This window comes from Balearica regulorum, chromosome 15, assembly GCF_011004875.1.
Source record: "Balearica regulorum gibbericeps isolate bBalReg1 chromosome 15, bBalReg1.pri, whole genome shotgun sequence".
Lineage (NCBI taxonomy): Eukaryota > Metazoa > Chordata > Aves > Gruiformes > Gruidae > Balearica > Balearica regulorum.
Window position 1 is genome coordinate 14,143,547 of NC_046198.1, and position 19,687 is coordinate 14,163,233.

At 43.3% G+C, this 19,687-nt stretch overlaps 2 protein-coding genes across 5 annotated transcripts in view; one reads left to right on the plus strand and one right to left on the minus strand.

Moving 5' to 3' along the window:
- DNAAF5 (dynein axonemal assembly factor 5) overlaps positions 1-5,255 on the minus strand; it is a 29,827-nt gene extending 24,572 nt beyond the window's left edge. The window contains exons 1-4 of one of the 2 annotated variants that reach the window (XM_075767408.1): positions 4,698-5,255; positions 4,046-4,230; positions 3,085-3,209; positions 2,535-2,650 (exon numbers count right to left, since the gene is read on the minus strand). In XM_075767408.1, the coding sequence (XP_075623523.1) occupies positions 2,535-2,650; positions 3,085-3,209; positions 4,046-4,230; positions 4,698-4,764 (493 nt within the window). In that variant the 5' untranslated portion in view covers positions 4,765-5,255. Of the gene's footprint in view, positions 1-2,534; positions 2,651-3,084; positions 3,210-4,045; positions 4,231-4,665 lie in introns of both variants that reach the window. The other variant, XM_075767406.1, reaches the window with a different exon arrangement.
- A 35-nt stretch (positions 5,256-5,290) lies between these two features.
- Positions 5,291-19,687, plus strand: part of PRKAR1B (protein kinase cAMP-dependent type I regulatory subunit beta) — a 102,005-nt gene continuing 87,608 nt past the window's right edge. Inside the window, exons 1-2 of one of the 3 annotated variants that reach the window (XM_075768169.1) lie at positions 5,291-5,442; positions 8,076-8,279. In XM_075768169.1, the coding sequence (XP_075624284.1) occupies positions 8,103-8,279 (177 nt within the window). In that variant the 5' untranslated portion in view covers positions 5,291-5,442; positions 8,076-8,102. Of the gene's footprint in view, positions 5,443-6,977; positions 7,202-8,075; positions 8,280-19,687 lie in introns of those variants that run through there. The other 2 variants (XM_075768172.1, XM_075768170.1) reach the window with 2 other exon arrangements.

The window sequence follows — 19,687 nt, forward strand, 5'->3', positions numbered from 1 at the left end:
GCTATGACAGTGCTTTCCAAAGAACTGCAGTAAACCTTTCAGTGACTTTTTCTACAGCAGAATTTTTTTCCTTTACGCTGTACATGCTTATACAGACAAAAAATGAAAAGTTGTTCTCTAAGAACCACCAATTTATTACTGCCACTCACAATGTTCACACACTGTTTTGAGAATGAAACATTATTCATTATGATGTGTCAAAAAACACTGAATGTGTGAGTACATTTTTTACTTCTAGTACAGAGTTCTGTAAGTGCTTCAAAAGGAAACAACTGAGTTGTCTCACCATATTTTCCTGTGTTGGTCTGTGTAACTACAAACGCTAAAAGGAAAAACGGACTAAAGTAAATAGCCTGAAGAATACAAAAGGTTTATAGAAATACCTATGAAATACCTAGAGTAGGAAAAAAAATAAATTCAAGCATCAGGACATGAATTGCTGTTTCTTTTATTAATGGAGGATAACATTTTGGATTATCAAAACTGACAATGAATAGCAAAAGGTCAAATAAAGAAATCAACCTGAGACAGCAAATACAGACCGGCATCCCATTTGACCCGAGGCAGAATGTTGTTTAAAGAATTCGGACCATTCTTTATCAGTAGTTCCCTCATTTCAGATGTTCAAATGCAGGCATTTATCCCTGTAGCTACTCCTGTCAAAAGATTTCCCTGCTATAAACTGTCCACACCTGTATCCTAAGGCGATGACTGCTGTTGCTCAATGGAAAGCTATTCAGTTGGTGGGATGACACCAGGTATGAGGTCTAACTCTACTCTTCCTCTGACCTGCAATATCTGTCATCCTGAGATCAAAGCACAGGGGGGCTCACATGTCAGGTTCATTAGCTTGACGGTTGGACTAAGATAGTTAAGTAAAATATACTACAAACTCACAGTTATAAAAAGATATTCCAGGATGTTGAATAAGTCAGAAGCAAGAGCAACAAAGTGTTAAAATGAATCATCATATTATAAAAAAATACAAATTCACGTGGAGGGGAAACATGGGTGAAGGACAGACATAATAACAACTCATACATACACGGTCTGTGGTAAGACACCACAAATTATTACTTGAAACTAAGGTACACTAGTGTCTTTGTCCAAGTTTTATATCTGTATGATTAAGTAGACCACCACCTTTTCCTCTCATTTTTCTTCTCCTTTGTCACATAAATCCTGACTGTTAATAGGACATGCAATTTGGAAGTAAAGATAAGCAGCAGGAAATTATGTCTTAAAGTCACCATTAACTTGAAACTCAAGTGTGTACATGTGTTGCATTCAAGCCCTAACTGCGTATTTCTACCAAGCAAGATGCATCAAAAGTCAATTAAATGCAGGGCTGGAGTGTTGCCCAAATTTGTGCATCATATTTATTATGCTAAGAATATTATTTCAAAAAGTTCATATCATTTAATCTGTGAAGTAATAGATAGATGTCCCCTTCTAAAAAAAAGGGACCCTGAGGTAATATTATACATAAAATAAGGGGGGAAAAAAATTGGAAAGGATAACAGATCAACTTGACTGTCTTCAAAGCTAAACAGTTCTGTCAAACTAGTCACCATTATGAAGTGCTTCCCCTTTCATTCAAGCATTACGGAGCAGAGCAACTTGAAAAGAAAAAAACCTTCTAATTTCAAAGGAGAAAGGACTCCGGAACCCATCGTCATGGAAAGGATTTTGCTGCTGGGTATTCTCTGATGTGACTGTCAGGTAGGCACAAGTCAAGCATGAACCTGTTCTTTCACACCAGAGGAGTTTTTGTTCTATTAAATATGAGTATAGAAATCAATAAATGACCCATTTAAACCCTCTCTCTCCCCAACACTCATATGCACATTTTTAAACATTAACTTTATGAACCCGAGACAGGAAACAAGCTTCAAGCTACTGCAAACATATCATTTTAAAGCTACTTATAAATCATGTGGTACTAAAAAGTAATCTACCCGTGCTGCATATCTTGGGGTTTTGTATATAATAAAGGAAATTATTGTTTCTGCTCCCATGTTCTTCATATATGCTGGCAGATTTTAGTTGGCATCCCACTGTCTCAAAGAAGCCTGAAATCCTTTCACTGCAAATTTTTCTTCCACGCCAATTCTGTGGATCATTAATGATCTGTCTAGTTCTCATTATTCAAGGACTCGGCTCACAGGTTCTTTCATCCTGCCTGCCTTCCCATCATCTCTGCGCCCATTCTCCACCTGGCTGCTGGCTGATGTAGAACTTTCTGCTGGTTCTGCATCACTGCATTTTCATTTACTCTTTCTCCAAAATGCATTTTGGGATTAATAGAAAAACTGAATGTAGTTACTGAACAAATGTATTTTAAAATTTAAATTGAACATAAATAATTTTATATACACATATGCTATAAATTCTATTTTTTTTTATATATATATGTATGCTAGCCTATATGTTAACTAATATCACATCTTGTAATCTTGCTACCCTGTCGTTACTGCACTGCAGCTCTCCGGGATTATTCAAGAAGGAAAAACCATTTTCAGTGCAACACTTACCTCCTTTGGGATAATGAGATGGTGAAACACTAAAATCCATCTTATCCTTCAGATCTTCTTCATTCTCTTTCTCCCACTGCAAGCCTATCTTTTCCCAATAAGTCCAAGCCAGTTTCCTAGACATAAAGTAAGATATTTATACCATTGTGCCCCCAGAAGAAGAGCATTTTAAAAAAGACTTGTGAAAACTCTGACTTCTTCAATTCAGCTGGAAGGATGGGAAGCATTCCTGCCATTTAACCTAGGCACACTAAGTTGAGAGTTTATGCTTCTTTTGTGCTCAGTAGACAGAGGTCACCTCTTCCAAAGGATAATTCTGAGTCTGCCTACCTGTCTGTCTGCATCTCTCTCATACTTACTTGAATGTAGCAAAAAAGGACAATATAACAAAAGTTACTGAAGATAATGTTATCATTTTGCGCTTAAGGAAAAAAAAAAAAGCTGTTTCTTTTTCCTCCAATCAATACATCTGTGAACAGAGAAACATTCCCATGTACAACTACTATTTAGGGGGGAAAAAAAATTAAAAAAAAAAAAATGTTCTGCTTACGTATTTTCAGGAATTTCATCACTAAAGCTGCCAAGTAACAAAGGGATCAACTTGTGAAAATATGAATATCTGTCTCGTAGGTGCAACAACCATTCTCCAACGACAGTTGTTACAGCATGTCGAACCTACATGGATACAAAAAGACTATTTTAGACATGTCAGGAAAACACCAGAAAAATTAAAAAATATTTGCTTTCGGTACATAAGACTCGGTAAAGTGCATCAATAGTCTCAGAAGAAATTACAAGAACCCAGGATTTCCTCACTTGTAGCAAGCACCTTAAGTAAGGTGCTCCCTCTTGTGTTCTCACTCTGGCTTAGTTAGTCTTAGACTATTTGCTGCACAAAAGCACATCTCCAAGAGGAAGACAAGATACAGACCTTACTGAGAAAACTTCAAATTCTCATGGTTAATACCTCTCTGAGAATGTTAGAAATGTGCATTTCTCTGGAATTTGAAGCTTTCCAAGCACATCTCCAGCAGACAATTTTCTCTGTTCACTATAAAGGAGCCTAAGTTAAAGAATGTTAATATATCCACTTTAAAATTAAAATATTTTTGTTATGATTAAGTTGCACATTTTAAAATTACTGCCTCAATTGCATCTTATGAAGGGACCAATACCGTAAGTGTTTGTTAAGCATCTGAAAAGGCCACAGAATCAAGTCCCAGAGAGATCTGACAGAAGAATTTAAGACAGAATTGAACGCATCCATTAAAATAAAAAGGTGCCTACAAACTTCAACAGCCTGTAGAATTAGATGGCAGATGAATAGGTCACCAATCTTGGGTTTGGATAGCTTACAACTGACACAGCTCGTATGTGACATTTATGTATCTCAATTGAATGAATGAAAGCTGAAAATTGGGGAGGGGGAGGCAGGGAGGGGGGAGATGGAGAAACACCAAAAAAACTCACCCCAAAACAGATTTAAAATAAATCCAGGAAAAAAACCTCACCTTGGGAATCTCATCAAATAATCTCTGGGCCAGATGAGACAGAACATCATCCACAGACTTTCCATTTCCATACTGTATCACTGCTCCAGTAGCCTGAATTACATCAACACGAACTCTGTAGTGCTGGTGTGAGATTGTTTGCATTAAGGGTTTTATCAGAGATTCTGACTGCATATGGAAGTGCTCTGTTAGGGCAGAGAGACAGAAACTTCAAACATGCCATTCTCTTTGTGGGTGACAGATCTTGAGCGACATGATTTCTGTAACGCTACGAGCAGCACCTTAATTAATGTCACTGGATTTAAGTAGCATGTAGATTTAACTTTAGAGTATATTAGCTGAACGGTAGCACATGTGCACTTCCCTAGCCCCCGCCTCCCACTATCACTCCCATGCTGTAACTGCTCAGCATCCACCCCAGCATGGTTCTTCTCCAAGAGATCTTCCAAGGCCCGCAAAGCACACCTCTGAGGGTGTGCGCAACTTCTCATCTCTCCTCCTCTCTTCTAGCTGCATCCCTGTAACCTCCTGCCGGTTCCTACCTCAGCCCCCATCCCCCCAGGAGACCGCAGGCTCACACCAGCCCACCGCTCCCCCCTCTGCCCATCCCCAGGCCCCACCTGGCATGGCCTGGCTGCAGGCCACGGCGCACCTGCAACTTTCACGCCTGACCTCGGCATAGTGGTCGAGGAGAGTGGCCTGGAGGATGCGGATGACATCGGTGAGGTAGGGGACCACGGAGGCCCCGCAGCGCTGCAGCAGGAGGCTGAGGAGCTGGACGAGGCCGAGGCGCAGCTCCTCGCTGGGCTCAAAGCCCTGCGGCGGGCAGAGGCGCTGGGCCAGGGCCGGCAGGAGGACGGGGAGCGCCTCGCCGGGCCGCTCGCCGTGGCTGAGCCCGTGGCAGAGGAGCTGGAGGGCGAGCTCCCGGCACCGCTCCGCCGCGTCCCCCGCCAGGCAGCGCGTCAGCGGCCGCACCAGCTGCGCCCCGAAAATCTCCTGCAACACGGCGCCCGAGAGCGGCCGCTCCTGCACCTCGGCCCGGATGGCCTCCAGCGCCCGCAGCCGCGCCGCCCGGCCGCAGTCGGGATCCCGCAGGCAGCTCAAGGGCCGGCTCAAGGCCTGCACCAGCTCTGCCGCCCCGGCCGCCGCCATGCTCCCCCCGTCGCCACGGAAATGCGGCGGCGTTGCTAATGACGCGCGAGGCTTTTACGATGGCGGGCGAGCACTTTACGGCGAGGCGGAGCTGTGGGGAGCTGTACCGGCCCCGCGTGTGGCGGGCACTGACAGCGCGGGGTGGGGGGGGAGCAGCCCCGCTCTCGCTGTGTCCCCGCAGCGCTGAGGGGACGTCCCAGGCCCCACAGCGAAGCACCGAGGAGGCAGGGCGGTAGTTTCAGCAGGTACGATAGCTACCGGCAGGAGAGGGACCCGTTATTCGTATCACGCAGGGAAAAAGAGAGGCAGAGCTGAGAGAAACCCACGGGTGGCCTGAGGGGGAACGCAAAGCGGCCCGGGCGGAGCCTCGGTGCCGGCCCAGCGCAGCACAGCACAGCTCTGGGGATGAGGTGTCACCGTGGGGCAGCTTCCACACGTAACGCGCCATTTGCGTTGCTCTTCCCTTCTGTTTTTCTGTCTGGAGCAATCAGTACTGCAGTGGCAGTGAGTGCCTGGTGTCTGGAACAGCGTTGTATAAGTTTTAGTGTTCATTTGTATTAGTTAATGTGTATTTATATGGTGTTCACATTGTACTTACATGCGCTTTACACAACGTGATGTTCTGTGTGCTGTTCTGGTGTCTGTGCGATCAACACACATCAAACCAAAAGGGTCGCCAGGGTCTTTTTCTTGACTAATCATAGTTAAAGTGCAATGAACTACAGAACTAATTCAAATCATCCTTTTAAAATAGCCTTGTATTTACCATGAAAGAGTTCATTCTCTTGTTGTGCTGCCCCTAGCTTGGCTGCAAACCTTTGGGGTCCTTATTCACCCTTTATTCTGTGGGAACAGCGAGTGCGAAATATTAATGTACACTGGAGTATTCGTGACAGCGTGCGCTGGCACCTGGCGTGGCGATGGCCTGCGCCCTGTGCCCGCCCTGCTCACGGTTCTGGTGGCTTCGCTCTAAGTACCCACGCTGGTGAGCTGCCCTCCCAGCCCTCCCAGAGCCGCGGGGTGCAACGGGCCTGGCTGTCACGGGCCACGGAGCGTTGGGGCTGCCACGCTTCTGCCTTGATTCAGCTGCCCGTCCTTTGTGGCCAGGCCATCATCCGGCGTGGCCGGGCCACCTTTCATGGCCAGGCTGTCCTCTGTGGCCAGGCCATCCTTCATGGCCAGCCCATCCTTTGTGGCCAGGCCACCTTTTATGGCTAGCCTATCCTTGTGACCAGGCTGTTGTCCTTCATGGCCAGGTTGTCCCTCATGGCCAGGCCACCTTTCATGTCCAGGCTGTCCTTTGTGGTGAGGCACACCCTTCATGGCCAGGCTGTCCTTTGTGGTGAGGCACATCCTTCATGGCCAGGCTGTCCTTTGTGGCCAGCCCATCCTTTGTGACCAGGCTGTTGTCCTTCATGGCCAGGTTGTCCTCTGCGGCCAGGCCACCTTTCATGTCCAGGCTGTCCTTTGTGGTGAAGCACATCCTTCATGGCCACCCTGTCCTTCATGGCCAGCTCATCCTTCATGGCCAGCCCAACCTTTGTGACCAGGCTGTTATCCTTCCTGGCCAGGCCACCCTTCATATCCAGCCCATCATTCATGGCCAGGCCACCTTTCCAGGCCAGCCCGTTCTCCCTGGCCAGCCTGTTCTCAGCACAGCGGTGCGGGGCAGCCAGGCGGTGCGGTGCGGGTCCGTGCGGTGCGGGTCCGTGCGGTGCGGGTCCGTGCCGCTTCTCCCGCGGAGGCGGCGGGAAGGCCGCGCCCGCCGGTGAGTGACGGCGGCGGGACTTCCTGCGGGCGAGCGGCGGGGCTGGAGCCTTTGTGCGGGAGCGGCGGGGTGCGGGGGGAGGGTCCCCGCGGCGCCCCGCGGCCCCGGGCGGGCAGCGAGGGGAGGAGGCGGCGGCGGCTGCAGTGCGGATACCGGCAGGGGAGCCCCTTCCTCCGCCTCCACCGCCGGGGAAGGAGACAGGAGCCGTCGCCGCTCCGCCGGCTCCAGCCACCCAGGTATTTACCGGCCCTCTCCGTCCCCCCGGCGGCCCCGCGCTCCCTCCGGCGCTCCCTGAGCCCAGCCGGGCGCGGAGCCCGGCGCGGAGAGGGGGAGGGGGTGTCAGGGAAGGACCGATCCGCCAGCCCGGGCCCGGGGGATGCGCTGCCTCGGGCGCCGAGGGACTCCCGGCCGGGCCCGGGGGCGCCTCCTCTGCGCTCTGCCGCTTCCCGGGGCCTGTCCAGCTGCCCGCCGCCCCGCTCAGCCTCTGCCGGCCCCGGGTTCCTGCGTCCCGGGCTGGGAGGCCGGTGTAAAAGCTGCCCTCGCGGTTTTTGGTTTGTAATGGAGCGGTCATATACTTGCTGGGGGAAATAAAGAGGGGTTTGGGGTTGTTGTCTCCCCCCCCCGATTGCCAAACTGCCTTTTTGGAGGCTCTGCCCCCTCCTCCCCATCTCCCCCAGGACCGGGAAGGGTCCTTCGCTGTGAAAGGTAGAGGTGTTAAAATTTACCAAAAATTCTTGTGTTGTGAAAGACTGGGTTTCTGGTGACGGGGAGGGAGTCCCCAAGGGAATAGAAAGGCAAGGCTTTATGCCATCATTTGATAGCTGTCTTTGAAACTCATGGCCTTGTATGATTAATTGCACTGATATTTCCAAAGGTTGACTGCCATCTGGGAGTTAAAATGCTCTTTTTGTACTTACTGGTATGTTGATTGTACAAGAATGACACGGTTCAGCATTTCCACATACAACCCCATAACGTTAAAACGTTCAGAACTGATAGCTCTTAAATAGGCAACTGGCAATATTAAAATGTCTTTGCTCCTCCAGATCTCTCTGACAAAGAATTTGGGAACTGTCTCTTATCTCTTTCTTGCACCATTTTCTTACCTAGGTCTGTTTTCTGTTTACAAGCCTGAAGATGGCTGCTGCTTCTTCCTGCAATGTGGAAGAAGACGAGAGCCTGAAGGGATGTGAACTCTATGTTCAGAAGCACAACATCCAACAGATTTTAAAAGAGTGCATTGTAAACCTTTGCATAGCAAAACCAGACCGACCCATGAAGTTCCTCAGAGAGCACTTTGAAAAATTAGAAAAGGTCAGTGATTGTCAGGTGACTTATAATTTTCAATTTTTAAACTGAAAAAGATTGTTTAAAAAGTTTGAAATATTTTGGTATATTTTTCCTTTTAAATTTTAAATTATCCAGCTACTGTTAAAAAACAGGCTGTTAAAAGAAAAAAAACAGCCCTTTATTTGCTGATGTCTACTATACTATTGGCTATTGTGTAGAGTTTTTTGTGCATAACACCAGGATTATAATTTCTCATCAAACTGCACTTGCTAAAAATGACCCAAAGAGTTAAGAGCATACTTTGCGTTATGATACATGATGTCCTGAACTCCTATCTGTGGGAAGAACCTGCCTGCGAGAGTGAAAGATGCTATTCCCTGTTTATTCCAGTCGCAGGTGATGTGGTTTTCCCTTCCCCTAAACCTGAACAAAATCAGGGAACCAGCGGGTTCTGAAAATGATCAAACAGTTTGCCATTTAATTTTACTGCTCTCACCCATCTGTATGGCTTAGCCCAGGATCCTCCAACAAGAGATGCATTCGGAGAGACTCGTATACTGTGACTGTCTTCAAAAGCAGCATAGAGGGGGAAACATTTTAAAACATTCTCAAATTCATACTAAAGCCTGTGGGTGTCTTTTGCAGGAAAAGCATGTTATGTGAGCACAACTTTTCTCTGGGGATGGGATCCCTCCAGAAATAAATGGGAGCACAGGACTGCAAGTTGTTGGTTATACAAGTCCTCTGTCTGCCAGAGACTTTAGTTTAAGAGGATTATTTGCTTTTTTGGAAGGAAACATCTAAAGTTTGTAGGTTTAAGATATGAGTTCTATGTATTTTTTTCCTTCCTAGAGACAGAATTTTGTAAGGACAGAGCAAGAACAATAATAACGAGTGAATAGTGTGTACAGCTGATATATTACAGGTGATATAAGCACTTTATACATCTCACTGCCCACTTTTCACATAAATTTTTTATAGGTGAGTACATGCCAAATTTGTGTATCTTTAAAAAAATACAAACGTGTCATTTTGGTGGAAGCCCAGTAAGAATGCCTGGAGGATCAGGGAGGAGTACAAGATGTTTTTTAATTGTAATGCTTACTATTAAAAAAACCCACCCCTCTTAGTTCTGCATATTCTAAACTTCTGAGAGGTGAGACTCATTTCAAGGAAGTGAAATCTGTTGAATTTCTTTTATTGTGTTATGAATTGTTATCCATCTTAATGTGTGCATTTCTGGACTTCCTGGCAAGAAGGATAAACACCATTTTTGCAAAAATATGCTGTAGTATTTTAGAATATTCTCCATAGCTAGTGGGATTATTTGAGTAGTTGTACCAGGGGAGTTTGGCTTTATTGATCTAAGCACAATACACAGAATTGAGACAGGAAGGCAGTTGCTACCCTTGAGATATTATATATTCTTTCCTGTCATCTCCTATTATTTCCCAAAGAACAGCAGATACCAGAATTCAGTAGCAGGATATCGATTAGGATGCAAACACAGAAGCTGATGGATATCACTTGTCACAAAACGAAAGGAGATGATTTAGAAAGAACCAGTCTCAAGGTATCAAATTCAGTGAATATCACGCTTAGTGTGGAAGGAAGCAATCTTGCCACTGACTCTGTCGAGCAGCCTGGGAGCTAAGCCTGCTGAGTCCGAAGGCCTCAGGATGCTTCTGGAGGTTTCTAGCACTGTAATTCTTGTTCCTACAGCAGTTTGACTTCCTCTCCCAACCACCTCTGAGGACTTTCTTGAGATAATTGCACTGTGGAGGATTTTCTGCTGTAGGGTAATATTTTGACTTGATCGGTTGCATAATAACAGTTGAAGGAAGGCTTGTGAAGATAGAGAAATCATTTCGTTAAATTTTGGCCTGTTTTTAGAAGATACTTGTCACATACAGGTACTCTGAAGAAACTTAATTGAATTATGAATTTAGCAATTGCCTGTTACAGATTTTTGTGTGTGAATGAGCAATGCACTGATATGGCATGTTTGCTATTAGCTCCTTTAATTTTGGTCCTGTGTAGGGAGACGAGTGAAAATCTTTGGGGTTTAAGCACGATTTTCTAAATGAAGTAATGCATTTTTCCACCAAAGTGTGGTGTTTAGAGGTTATTTTCCAAACTCATTAAAATAGACAACACGTTCTGCTGAAGAGAGCAGTAGAATAACAGTGTATCTGTCAAAAATTCATGTGGGCAGTTTAGAGATGAAGTGTGGGATATTTTTCAAGTGGTTAAAAAGGAGCTTATGGAAAATGTGTAGACCTCAATCCACATCAGTCTACCGGAGCTACCGTAGAGGTGAATACAAAAAAGAGTTTATTTTGTTTTGCTAATTCTTAACTACATCTCATAAAATCAACTCAGAAAAGCAAGATTTATTGTCATATGCAAGATCAGACCAGATCATAAATGCTTTTCACCTTACTTCTGATGACATCAGAGTTAGGTCCATTGCCTTCAGCCTTCATCTGTACTGCTAAATGAAGAAGGGCCAGGGACTAACCCCTGACCCCACAACACTAACTGACCCCAAATATAATTCTTAGGTCTAACACGTCTAGGAGCAGGTTTGTTTTGGCAGAAGTGAGTTCAAGCAGCTCAGAACTGAGCCAGGGAATGAGCTAATGGTTGAGAGATGTGGACTGTCTTGGGCTAGTATTCAGGTCCATGGCTGGGCCATTTTTTATTTCAAATTGACGTGGCCTGAGAGGGCTGTAAAGTGACAACATGAATAAATACTTACAAATAAAGTGCTAGAGATTGAGGTTTGATGTTTGATTCTGCAGTTGTCATTTTCAGCTGGAGAAGTGCCAAGCTTAGAAAGAAAGGGCTGATGCCTTTTTAAGTTTGCAGCTTATTTGTGTTGAATACAATATTAAAAAACATAACTCTGAAAATAATTGTGGGAGAACTTTAATAAACATTTTTCTGTTCACTTAATGCTGACAGGGCCTGCTTGTCTTAAATGCCAGTAATTGCTGGGAATCAGCCTAAGTTTCTATATTCTGAAGTTTGCAAGTCAGTTTTTATGTGCTGTGACCTACAAGCTTCAAGATGACATCTACTCTGATCACATTAGCAGTTAGTTTGTAAAACTCTCTAACATTCCATTGAGCACAGAAAAGAGTTGAAAATGGTTTAGATACATAAGATTTTTAAAATTATGTAATGTTTTCATTGAAATAATTTGTTTTACATTTCCTTGTGACCGTATAGAACTTCTTGTTGGTGTATGCAGTGAGGAAAACCTTTCCCTTAGGGGTACTAATTGGCTTTTTTGGAGCAGGGAATAGATGTCAGCTAAGAAACTGGCATTATTTTAACAGCTGTAGTTAGGTCCTGTTTACTTGAAGACTAAAGAAAGCATAGCAGAAAAAAGAGAACCCATTTTTTATCTCCAGTTCTTACCTTATGTAAAAAAGTTAATTAGTAAGAAGTTACAGGCAAAGCCTTGTATTTTCAGCTATACTGAGACTGCAAAACTTTCATTAGTGTCAGGCTGTTTAGTGCCATGATTATATGATCAAAGGTGGAGTTGTCTTGCCAGGCTAAGTTAGACTTTTGTTCAGCAGAGGGAAAAAAAAAAAAAGAATAGAACTAATGAAGAAAATGGCACAAAAGAAGGGGAAGCAGCAGGAACCTGTGGGATATGTTCAGGCCTTACCAAGTGCTTTGCTGAAGCCATTTTGCATGCAGTGTATTTCAGAGCAGCGGCTTTGCTGGCTGAGCCAGGTGGTGTTTGCTGATATCTTCTGGACCTGAGCTCCCTCCTGGTCCCTTCTCTTGCCCTGTGCACATACAAGAAATACTGTCTTGCGCATAGTGAACTTACTGTCTTGGATTGCTGCGGGTTGGCAGTGGTTTTATGGACCCAGGCTGATGCTGCATGTCATAAGATACCATCCAAAAAGAGATTTGTAGAAAAAGCTGGACTTTATGTTTTGTAATTGAATAAAGCAAAATGAGATTATCTGCATAGCTCCACCTGGTGATATCAGACAGTATTGCACACAGACGTGGTCAGAAAAATAAAGGCATTTGTGTGACAGGTTTGCTGTAAACTAGCACTGAAAAGAAAGTGTGTAGTAAACTGCAAATTCATTCACTGTTAGAAAAATACAGTTTATTTATCATAAAGAGTTTCGGGACCAAAGGTATTTGAGCATCAAAATTTGAGCATCAGGCTTTTCTTTTGCAACAGTAGTCTCTCCCAGTGTTTACATTTTGTCACAACAAGAGATTTTTCAATCAGTAACTTCCACCAGCACCTCACCAGAACAATAAAACTCATAAGTACAAGTGATGATGCTAAGTATAACTTGTTCCTTTAAGATAAGCTGGGGAGAGGTTATGGATTGGAAGGAAAATCCTGTGCAGGAAAAGCTGTTGAAAAAATGCATTACCTATGCAGTTTGATAAAGACTAATAAGACAAATGTTTCTGTGTCTTTCAAAGCTTGCAAAGCAGTCAGGTGGTCAGAAATGTTGCCAAAGCATGTGGGAACATACCTGAGCTAACTGAGATGCTGATAGCAACATGGCAGTGGGAGCACCGGGTGCCCTCGCTGTGTGACTGCGGTTCCGAGTAGGCTTGGGCAGCCTCTGCTGCTGCCACTCCTCTGGCATCAGCACTGGAGAGAGATGGATGAAAATCAGCGCAGGTCAGACCTCTGTGAATGCTGTCGTCAGCCACAGGCACTGTTATGAGAGGTGACAGTTTTCTTGGAACCGGTAGAGGAAAACTAGGTGAATTTTTAAGACCCCCTCAGGCAAGCTTTCCTAAACGCAGGAGGTTTAGGGAAGGATGGAGGATGAAGGGGATAAGGGCAGAAAGAGAAAAAAAAGTTTTTCCTAAGAAATAAAATTTGAGTTTTCTTACAAGCTTGTGCAGAACATGTTAGAGCGTCACTGAGCTCCCTGTTTTAATTTGTATGTTTACAAGTGCAAGTAGCTTTCCTGGTCTCAAAGTCAAAAACTAATAAGAATGGAGTGCGGTGACGGAACGAGAAAGGAAGTCGGTCTGGATGTCGTCTTTGTTTCACATCTCAAGTTGGCATGTTTTACATTCATCAAGATACTTAATCCACATTAATCTTTAAGCATTTAAGTAGCTTTAAAGAAACAGGTTCGTACCTAGCTTTAAACACATGAATGAAATACCTTGCCAAACTTGTGTAAAGGTAACAATGGTGCTGGGTCAGGCATGGTTTGATGGCAGATTTCACTAGATCACAACAGACTTTGGGAAAGCTCTTGATACTTACGGACCTTTACAGCTAGGAACAGGTACACACCCATGTTTGCCCTCAGCTGACTGCAGCCTTTTATAGGCTCCCAAACAGATGTAGAGGCCCTTAAGCCTTATTTTACCAATCAATTTTTGGAAAAGAGTTTGCCTGGTCTTAAGTCCTGCCTGTGTTGGAGTCTGTGGCTGCAGAACTGGCTGAGAACTGGCTGAGACAACCCCCCTGGTTGTCTGCAGCTCAGCAAATCCCTCACTAATCATCTGAGAGGCTAGTCAGACTGCATAGCAACTTGCCTTGGATGAGGTAGAACTCCACATTCAAGGATGGGAGCATTTTGAGCTGCGCTCCTGTGATTCCTCCTCATTCTCCATGTTTTACAGTCATCAGAGCATCGGTCAAGGTGCTCTGACAGCTACTGACCCTTTCCATTACAGCCGATTGCTTAGCCAAGGCGAGGCATTAGCTTTTCTTGAAGGCACTAAATTACCTTCGAAATTATTTCCTTTTATCCTCTTTCAGTTGTAGGAGGTGACTTGAGGCACAGAGGTAGTTAAGCCTTGTCCATCTTCCCACAGTAATTATTTTAAACTGAGGGGCATACCAAATAGGAATGATAGAAAGGAGAAAGGCTTGTAAAAAAATGATATAAATCAAACCAGATTTTCAATATGAAGATGAATTTTGATTTTGCTCTTGTTTCTAAGTTAGTTTTCCAGTAGTCCCTCATTAATGTTCTCTTAAATGCAGGAAAAAATACTCCTTATTTTAAAATACCTTTTTAACACTGCATGAATTCATGTTATTAGGCATGTAGGATGGGGGTTGAGACTGTCTGACTGGACACCAATAAGACTGGCTAGAGAACTGCAGTTTTCATAGCAGATTTAAGATTATTTGCGATTTGACTTTATTTCAATTAAGAAAAGGACCTTAGATTTTGAAATGCTGTAGGCAGGAGAATTAATTGCTTTCCGGTGTGCTCTGCTGAGGTCTGCGCCTCTGTGGCTGCCTGCTTGGCAGCCTGTGTTGGAGCTGTACCCTGACAGCTTTGTAAGCTCAAGCTGTTGAGGTTCTGCAACTCCTGGGAGCTCAGCCCGCCAGCTCCATCACCCCTGGGCACGACGCTAGGGAACTAAGAAAGTGAGCTATGGGAAACTCGAAATAAAAACATGTCCGTAATTATTTTAGTTTGGATTTATTGGCAAATCGTGAAGGAAAAAAAATACTTAATGAGTTGCGAGCATCCCACTGAAGGGTTAAGGAGGACACATGGATTCTTGCCTAAGTGCAGTTCAAGTTGCTATCCAGCCTTTGTACCCCTGTACCAGCGAAGGCCCTCACAACACATGGAAGTTGTTTTGGGTTTCAAAAATGAAATGCATGGGGAAGGGAGGAGGATAAAAGAGAGGACAAAAAAGCTGAGTGTGTATATAAGGTGGGCAGCCCAGCACATGTATTTTCATACTTGTATTAACACCTGATAATTTATTAGCAGAGAGAATAAATTGAGTGGAATTTCATTGAAGAATAGAAAATGCAGAAATGTTTGAGAGACAATTCCACTCTGAAATGACTGAGGGAACACAAGATTTTGAGTAACTGTTCGTGCTGTCAACAGCACATTTGATCTAAGGGCATTAGCATCTTTCTAAATGTTAAGTGGGCCTACACAACAGAAGTATTTTAAGGAGCAGAATGATATGCTAGCATTTATGATACTCTATTTGTTGATGACCTCAATTATCAACTTTCTCTTCCTATGCTCTGATGGTCCTTTTCTGCCTCTCACATGTAAGCCTCACTGAGCTTGGTGGCATTTCTCTTGGATTAAGGGTCTGCTGTGTTAGAAGGCTGGAATAAAAATAAATAAGCGGCTTTGGCATTGCATATCCAGTGATTAAAAACTTCAGAGTGACTTAGGTGTTCTGGTTGTTGCTGAAAAATATGGCATAATATTTAGCATTTTAATTTATATTTGTCTAGTAGAAATAGAGCTTTTCTGTAGGCATGTTTCTTCTTATACAAGGTATGCATGCATACATTGTTATTTGACTGGATTTTAAAAAATCGAAAGTGTTGGCTATGATTCTCTTTGATTATTTAAGCTTTTAAGTATCAAAAATATGGTCTGTGTTTTGTAACATAGCTTCTCTTACTTTACTATGAGGTGTATGTAAGAAAGTAGGGAGGAGATGGTGATGGGTTGAGATACTGCAGGACACTGGAGGGGAAGACAAGAAGTGTTAACATGTTGCAGGAGGTAAAAGGACGCCAGTAAAGTGACTCAAGAAGGCGAGCGATGCAGTCAGAGCAGCAGAAGAGTAGGCGGATTTTTGGCAGGAGAATTTTGCCTAGATTGGAAATTAGGAATGAACCGAGATGCAGAGAGGCCACCGAGGACGCAGTAGTAGTAATTAAAGTGGTGGATAACTATGGAGTGGATAAATATGTTAGTAGGAGGGGTGGATGTAAAAGATATTTCTTAGTGATGCTGTAGAAGAAAAGGTGGCATTTCACATCAGGAAGGCAGTGGAAAAATAGTTGGAATTGTGTGAAAAGTCTCCAATTACAAGGCTGAACAATTGTAAAGATAGGAAGTTGTTCATTGTGACAAAACCAAGACTGGAAAGCACAGTAAGACCTCCCAGATTTCTTCAGCTTTCAGCGGTGGCATCAGTCAGCCCTGTGCTTCCAACGAAGCAGAGTGCTTTGCCTTTGGCCTTTATTAGTTGCTATAAATCATTGTGTCAGCCTCCAGGAGTGATGGGGCAGTGTTAGAAACCTTCCTGTATTGAGAGCATCTCCTCTGGGTCAATTCCAGTGCAAAGAGGGATTAGTTATGTGCGCATGAACTGTCCTGCACATTTTCTGTGGATAAATAGAAAGCGGATTCCAGGTCTGCCAGTCAGAAAACTTTATAAGTGCACTTGAGGGGAAAAAAAAAACCAACAAAATATTTCATTTAGAGTGTACTTTGAGTTGTTGCTTTTGAATGCAATGAATAAATTGTAGGAAGCAAAGCAGAGGTAGTGAGCAGTGATACTGAATGGCTGACTTGCTTTTAAAAGTCTCCTTAGGTTGTTGTTGTAAAGCTACACAGTTACTTGGAGCCTTTTCAGGTGCTGTCCTTCCTTCAGCTGAAACATCTGAGTTTCCAGGCTGTGACAAAGCCTGAAAGGAAAGACCAGGAGAGGAACTACTGGAAGTGAATTTCTGTTTGGGAATGCTCCTGCTGATAGAGAAGAAAGCTTCTGGGTCAGGAAGCATGTGTGCTCTTCAGCAGCGGTCTGAAAGGAAGGGTGAACCTAAAAGCTGTCTTGATGTTGCGGCTGCTTCACTTGCAGTGTTTAAACTCATTACAAACTCGTGGAAACATTAATTGGGAAAGGTGATGACCCCATATGCTGAGGTCAGCGTCCTAAATTCCTGTGTTTTATACCTCAGCCTCTTGTAGCACAAATGTCTTAGTCAAAGGTGAACATTCAAAGAATAAATGGGTCGCTGCAGTTGTATTTATTGGCTCTTCTTTCTTTTAGTTTGAGGCAATGATGGTATATTTTATTTCCTTTCCAATTTACTATCATTGAAGTCAGTGATGGTATTCCAGTTTCACCATCCATCGCCCCCAGAAATCCAAGGAAAGACTTTTGTTTACAACTTTAGCTAGGTTTTTGGTCACTTACAACATGGTTTGAATAGAAGTAGGATTAGATTATGTACGTATGAAATAGGGTGTTATTGTCACACAGCAATGTTGGTTTGTAGATTTGGATGTGTTAGTATATCATTGTATTGGACTGTGGCAGTGATGCTGGAGGCGTCCATCCCCTACTGCCAGTTAAGACTCCCTAAATTATGTGTGGTGTCCACTGGGGCTGCTAGATGTGACACAGGACAGCGTGAGACTCATGTCCTCCTCAGCTGGCAGCTGAAAGTCAAGCAAGGTCACCCAAAATGGCACTGGACTATGGATAACTGGATCACAGCCTACATGTCCTACAAGTCAGGAGCGTCTCCACTGAAGCCAGTGCAGTTACTGATGTGAAGGGAAGAACAAGATGCTCACTGGGGCTTGCTCAGAGGCAACTGCACTGTTTTGCAGTTGTGTCTTCCATGTGTTTTCTCATTTTAAGGTGGACATAATTGGGCAATATGATTATGAATTATCTGTGCCATCCGAATAGAGAGTGAGATCGCTTGTTGTCATGACAACAAAAGATGGTGAGGTGTTTACTTGAAAGTGAGTTCTGCACAAGCATTCACATCAAGCTGTGTCTGAAGATCAGTGTTTGAAGAACTATTCTTCAGAGAGTCCATTCCTCCTTTAAAATATTTGCTGTATTTGTGCAGTTTTACCCCAGGATATATGGAAGACAGCTTTTTGAAAGCTTAACCCAGGATAGAGTGTATGCTTTTATTTTCAAAAGGCACTCTTTAGTTCAGTAATGGAAATCCTACTTAGACTACAAATAGCGGCATATGGAAAAGCCAGCCACTCAACTATCTGCTGTTTATATAAAAGGAGTTTGTAGCGAAGAGACTTCCTTTTAAAATGAATCATATGGTAACTTACTTTTATAATCCTTTAATATCTTTTTGGCTTTAAAGGTATTTGGGTTTAAGAGCATGCTTTGTGATATTAATTTTATCTCACTGAGCTTTCTTTTATGTATAAATCTGTGCTGGGGCAGAGGAGATATTATTTATTAATTCCTTGGAAGTGCCTTTTGTACAATGCGTACTGAAAAAGAAGTGTATATGTGATATTCAAATGGGGAAAACTACTACTCTTCTCTATGAGTAAATATGCTATGTATAAAAAGAACTATGTAAGTGCTGCATACCATTAAATAGATACCTGACTGCCTTCCTGTTGTAGGTAGCTTTTAGTATACTTTCAGCTGCTTCACTGTCTGAAAGGTCTTCATTACTTTTCATTTAAGCTTATGAAGAAGGTGCATTTGGTTATGTTCATTTAATATAAACAGGGAACTTTAACACTATCAGATACATAAGCTGCAATAGCCAGTAATACTATTTGAAATTCTTCAGTCATAGGTTTGGTTTTGATGACTAGATAATAAATATAATGATAATATGTAGCGCACAGATTTGTATTTTAAATGTTTGTGTTTCTGCAAGTGCATAACTGGAGTTAAGGAAGCTAGAGACAGTCAGAGAGGTGTAGGGAAGAAGTTGATGAGAATGCTTAAATAGGACTTGCAGTTCTCTACACGATAGGAAGATCTAGCTGAGTCATTTTTTACATATCCAGTGCTGCTATTTGAAATTTGAATTGGAAAGGAAAAGTTTCTGTAAGGATTTAATACATCTGAAATCAGTTTTTTTTCTGTTTTTTGGTTACAACACCTAGCTCAACTCTGTTATGGCCCAGGATTTGTGGTGTTTTAATTCCAATTTAAAAAAAATACCAATCTCAGAAAGAACTGGGCACTTTCTGAGGCGGGTCAGGACCTTGAAAAGTCAGATCTTCAGCCAGCCCTCTACATTTTATCTCTGTACTTGTCTTTCAAATGTTTCAGTAGTCCCTTAATCAAGACAAGAATGTGTGACTTGTTACTTTGAATTATGCAGCATGGGAAATACTATTTAGTTATTTATTTCAAGTAGCAATAATACATCAAAGGTTGGTGTCAAAGGCTCCTTAGGTTAATGAGAGGGGCAATGTCATTGATGGTGAGGAAAGAAACTGGAATAAGACCAGGAAAGACAAGTGGCATGACTGGATTTGTCAGACATTTGTAAACATCAATGGCAAAACACATATTAATCATCTGTTTTTCTTGCAAGCTTAAAAATTGTGAACTTGTGCCAGTTTTCTGTACCGCTCTTTTCTGGTGTCATACCTGATGAGTTAACTATAACTCATTTCCTCTGTCAATGAGACCAACTGGCTATGTTGGTGATCTGCCACATGTCTAGCGCGGGTGCTCCCAGATCCTCCCTCCTACACCGACTCCATATATTAGCTCTGATTGTAAAGTCTTACTGGAAATAAACTGTGTAAGACACAGGCCAGGTTCTGGCATCCCTGTCAAAGGAACGCTGGTTTTATGGGGTGCACAGGGACCTCAGCATTACTGCCTTTTCTTTTGGATAGCCTGCAACGCTGCTAATCTGAATTGTCTCAAAAATACTGGAGTTGTTC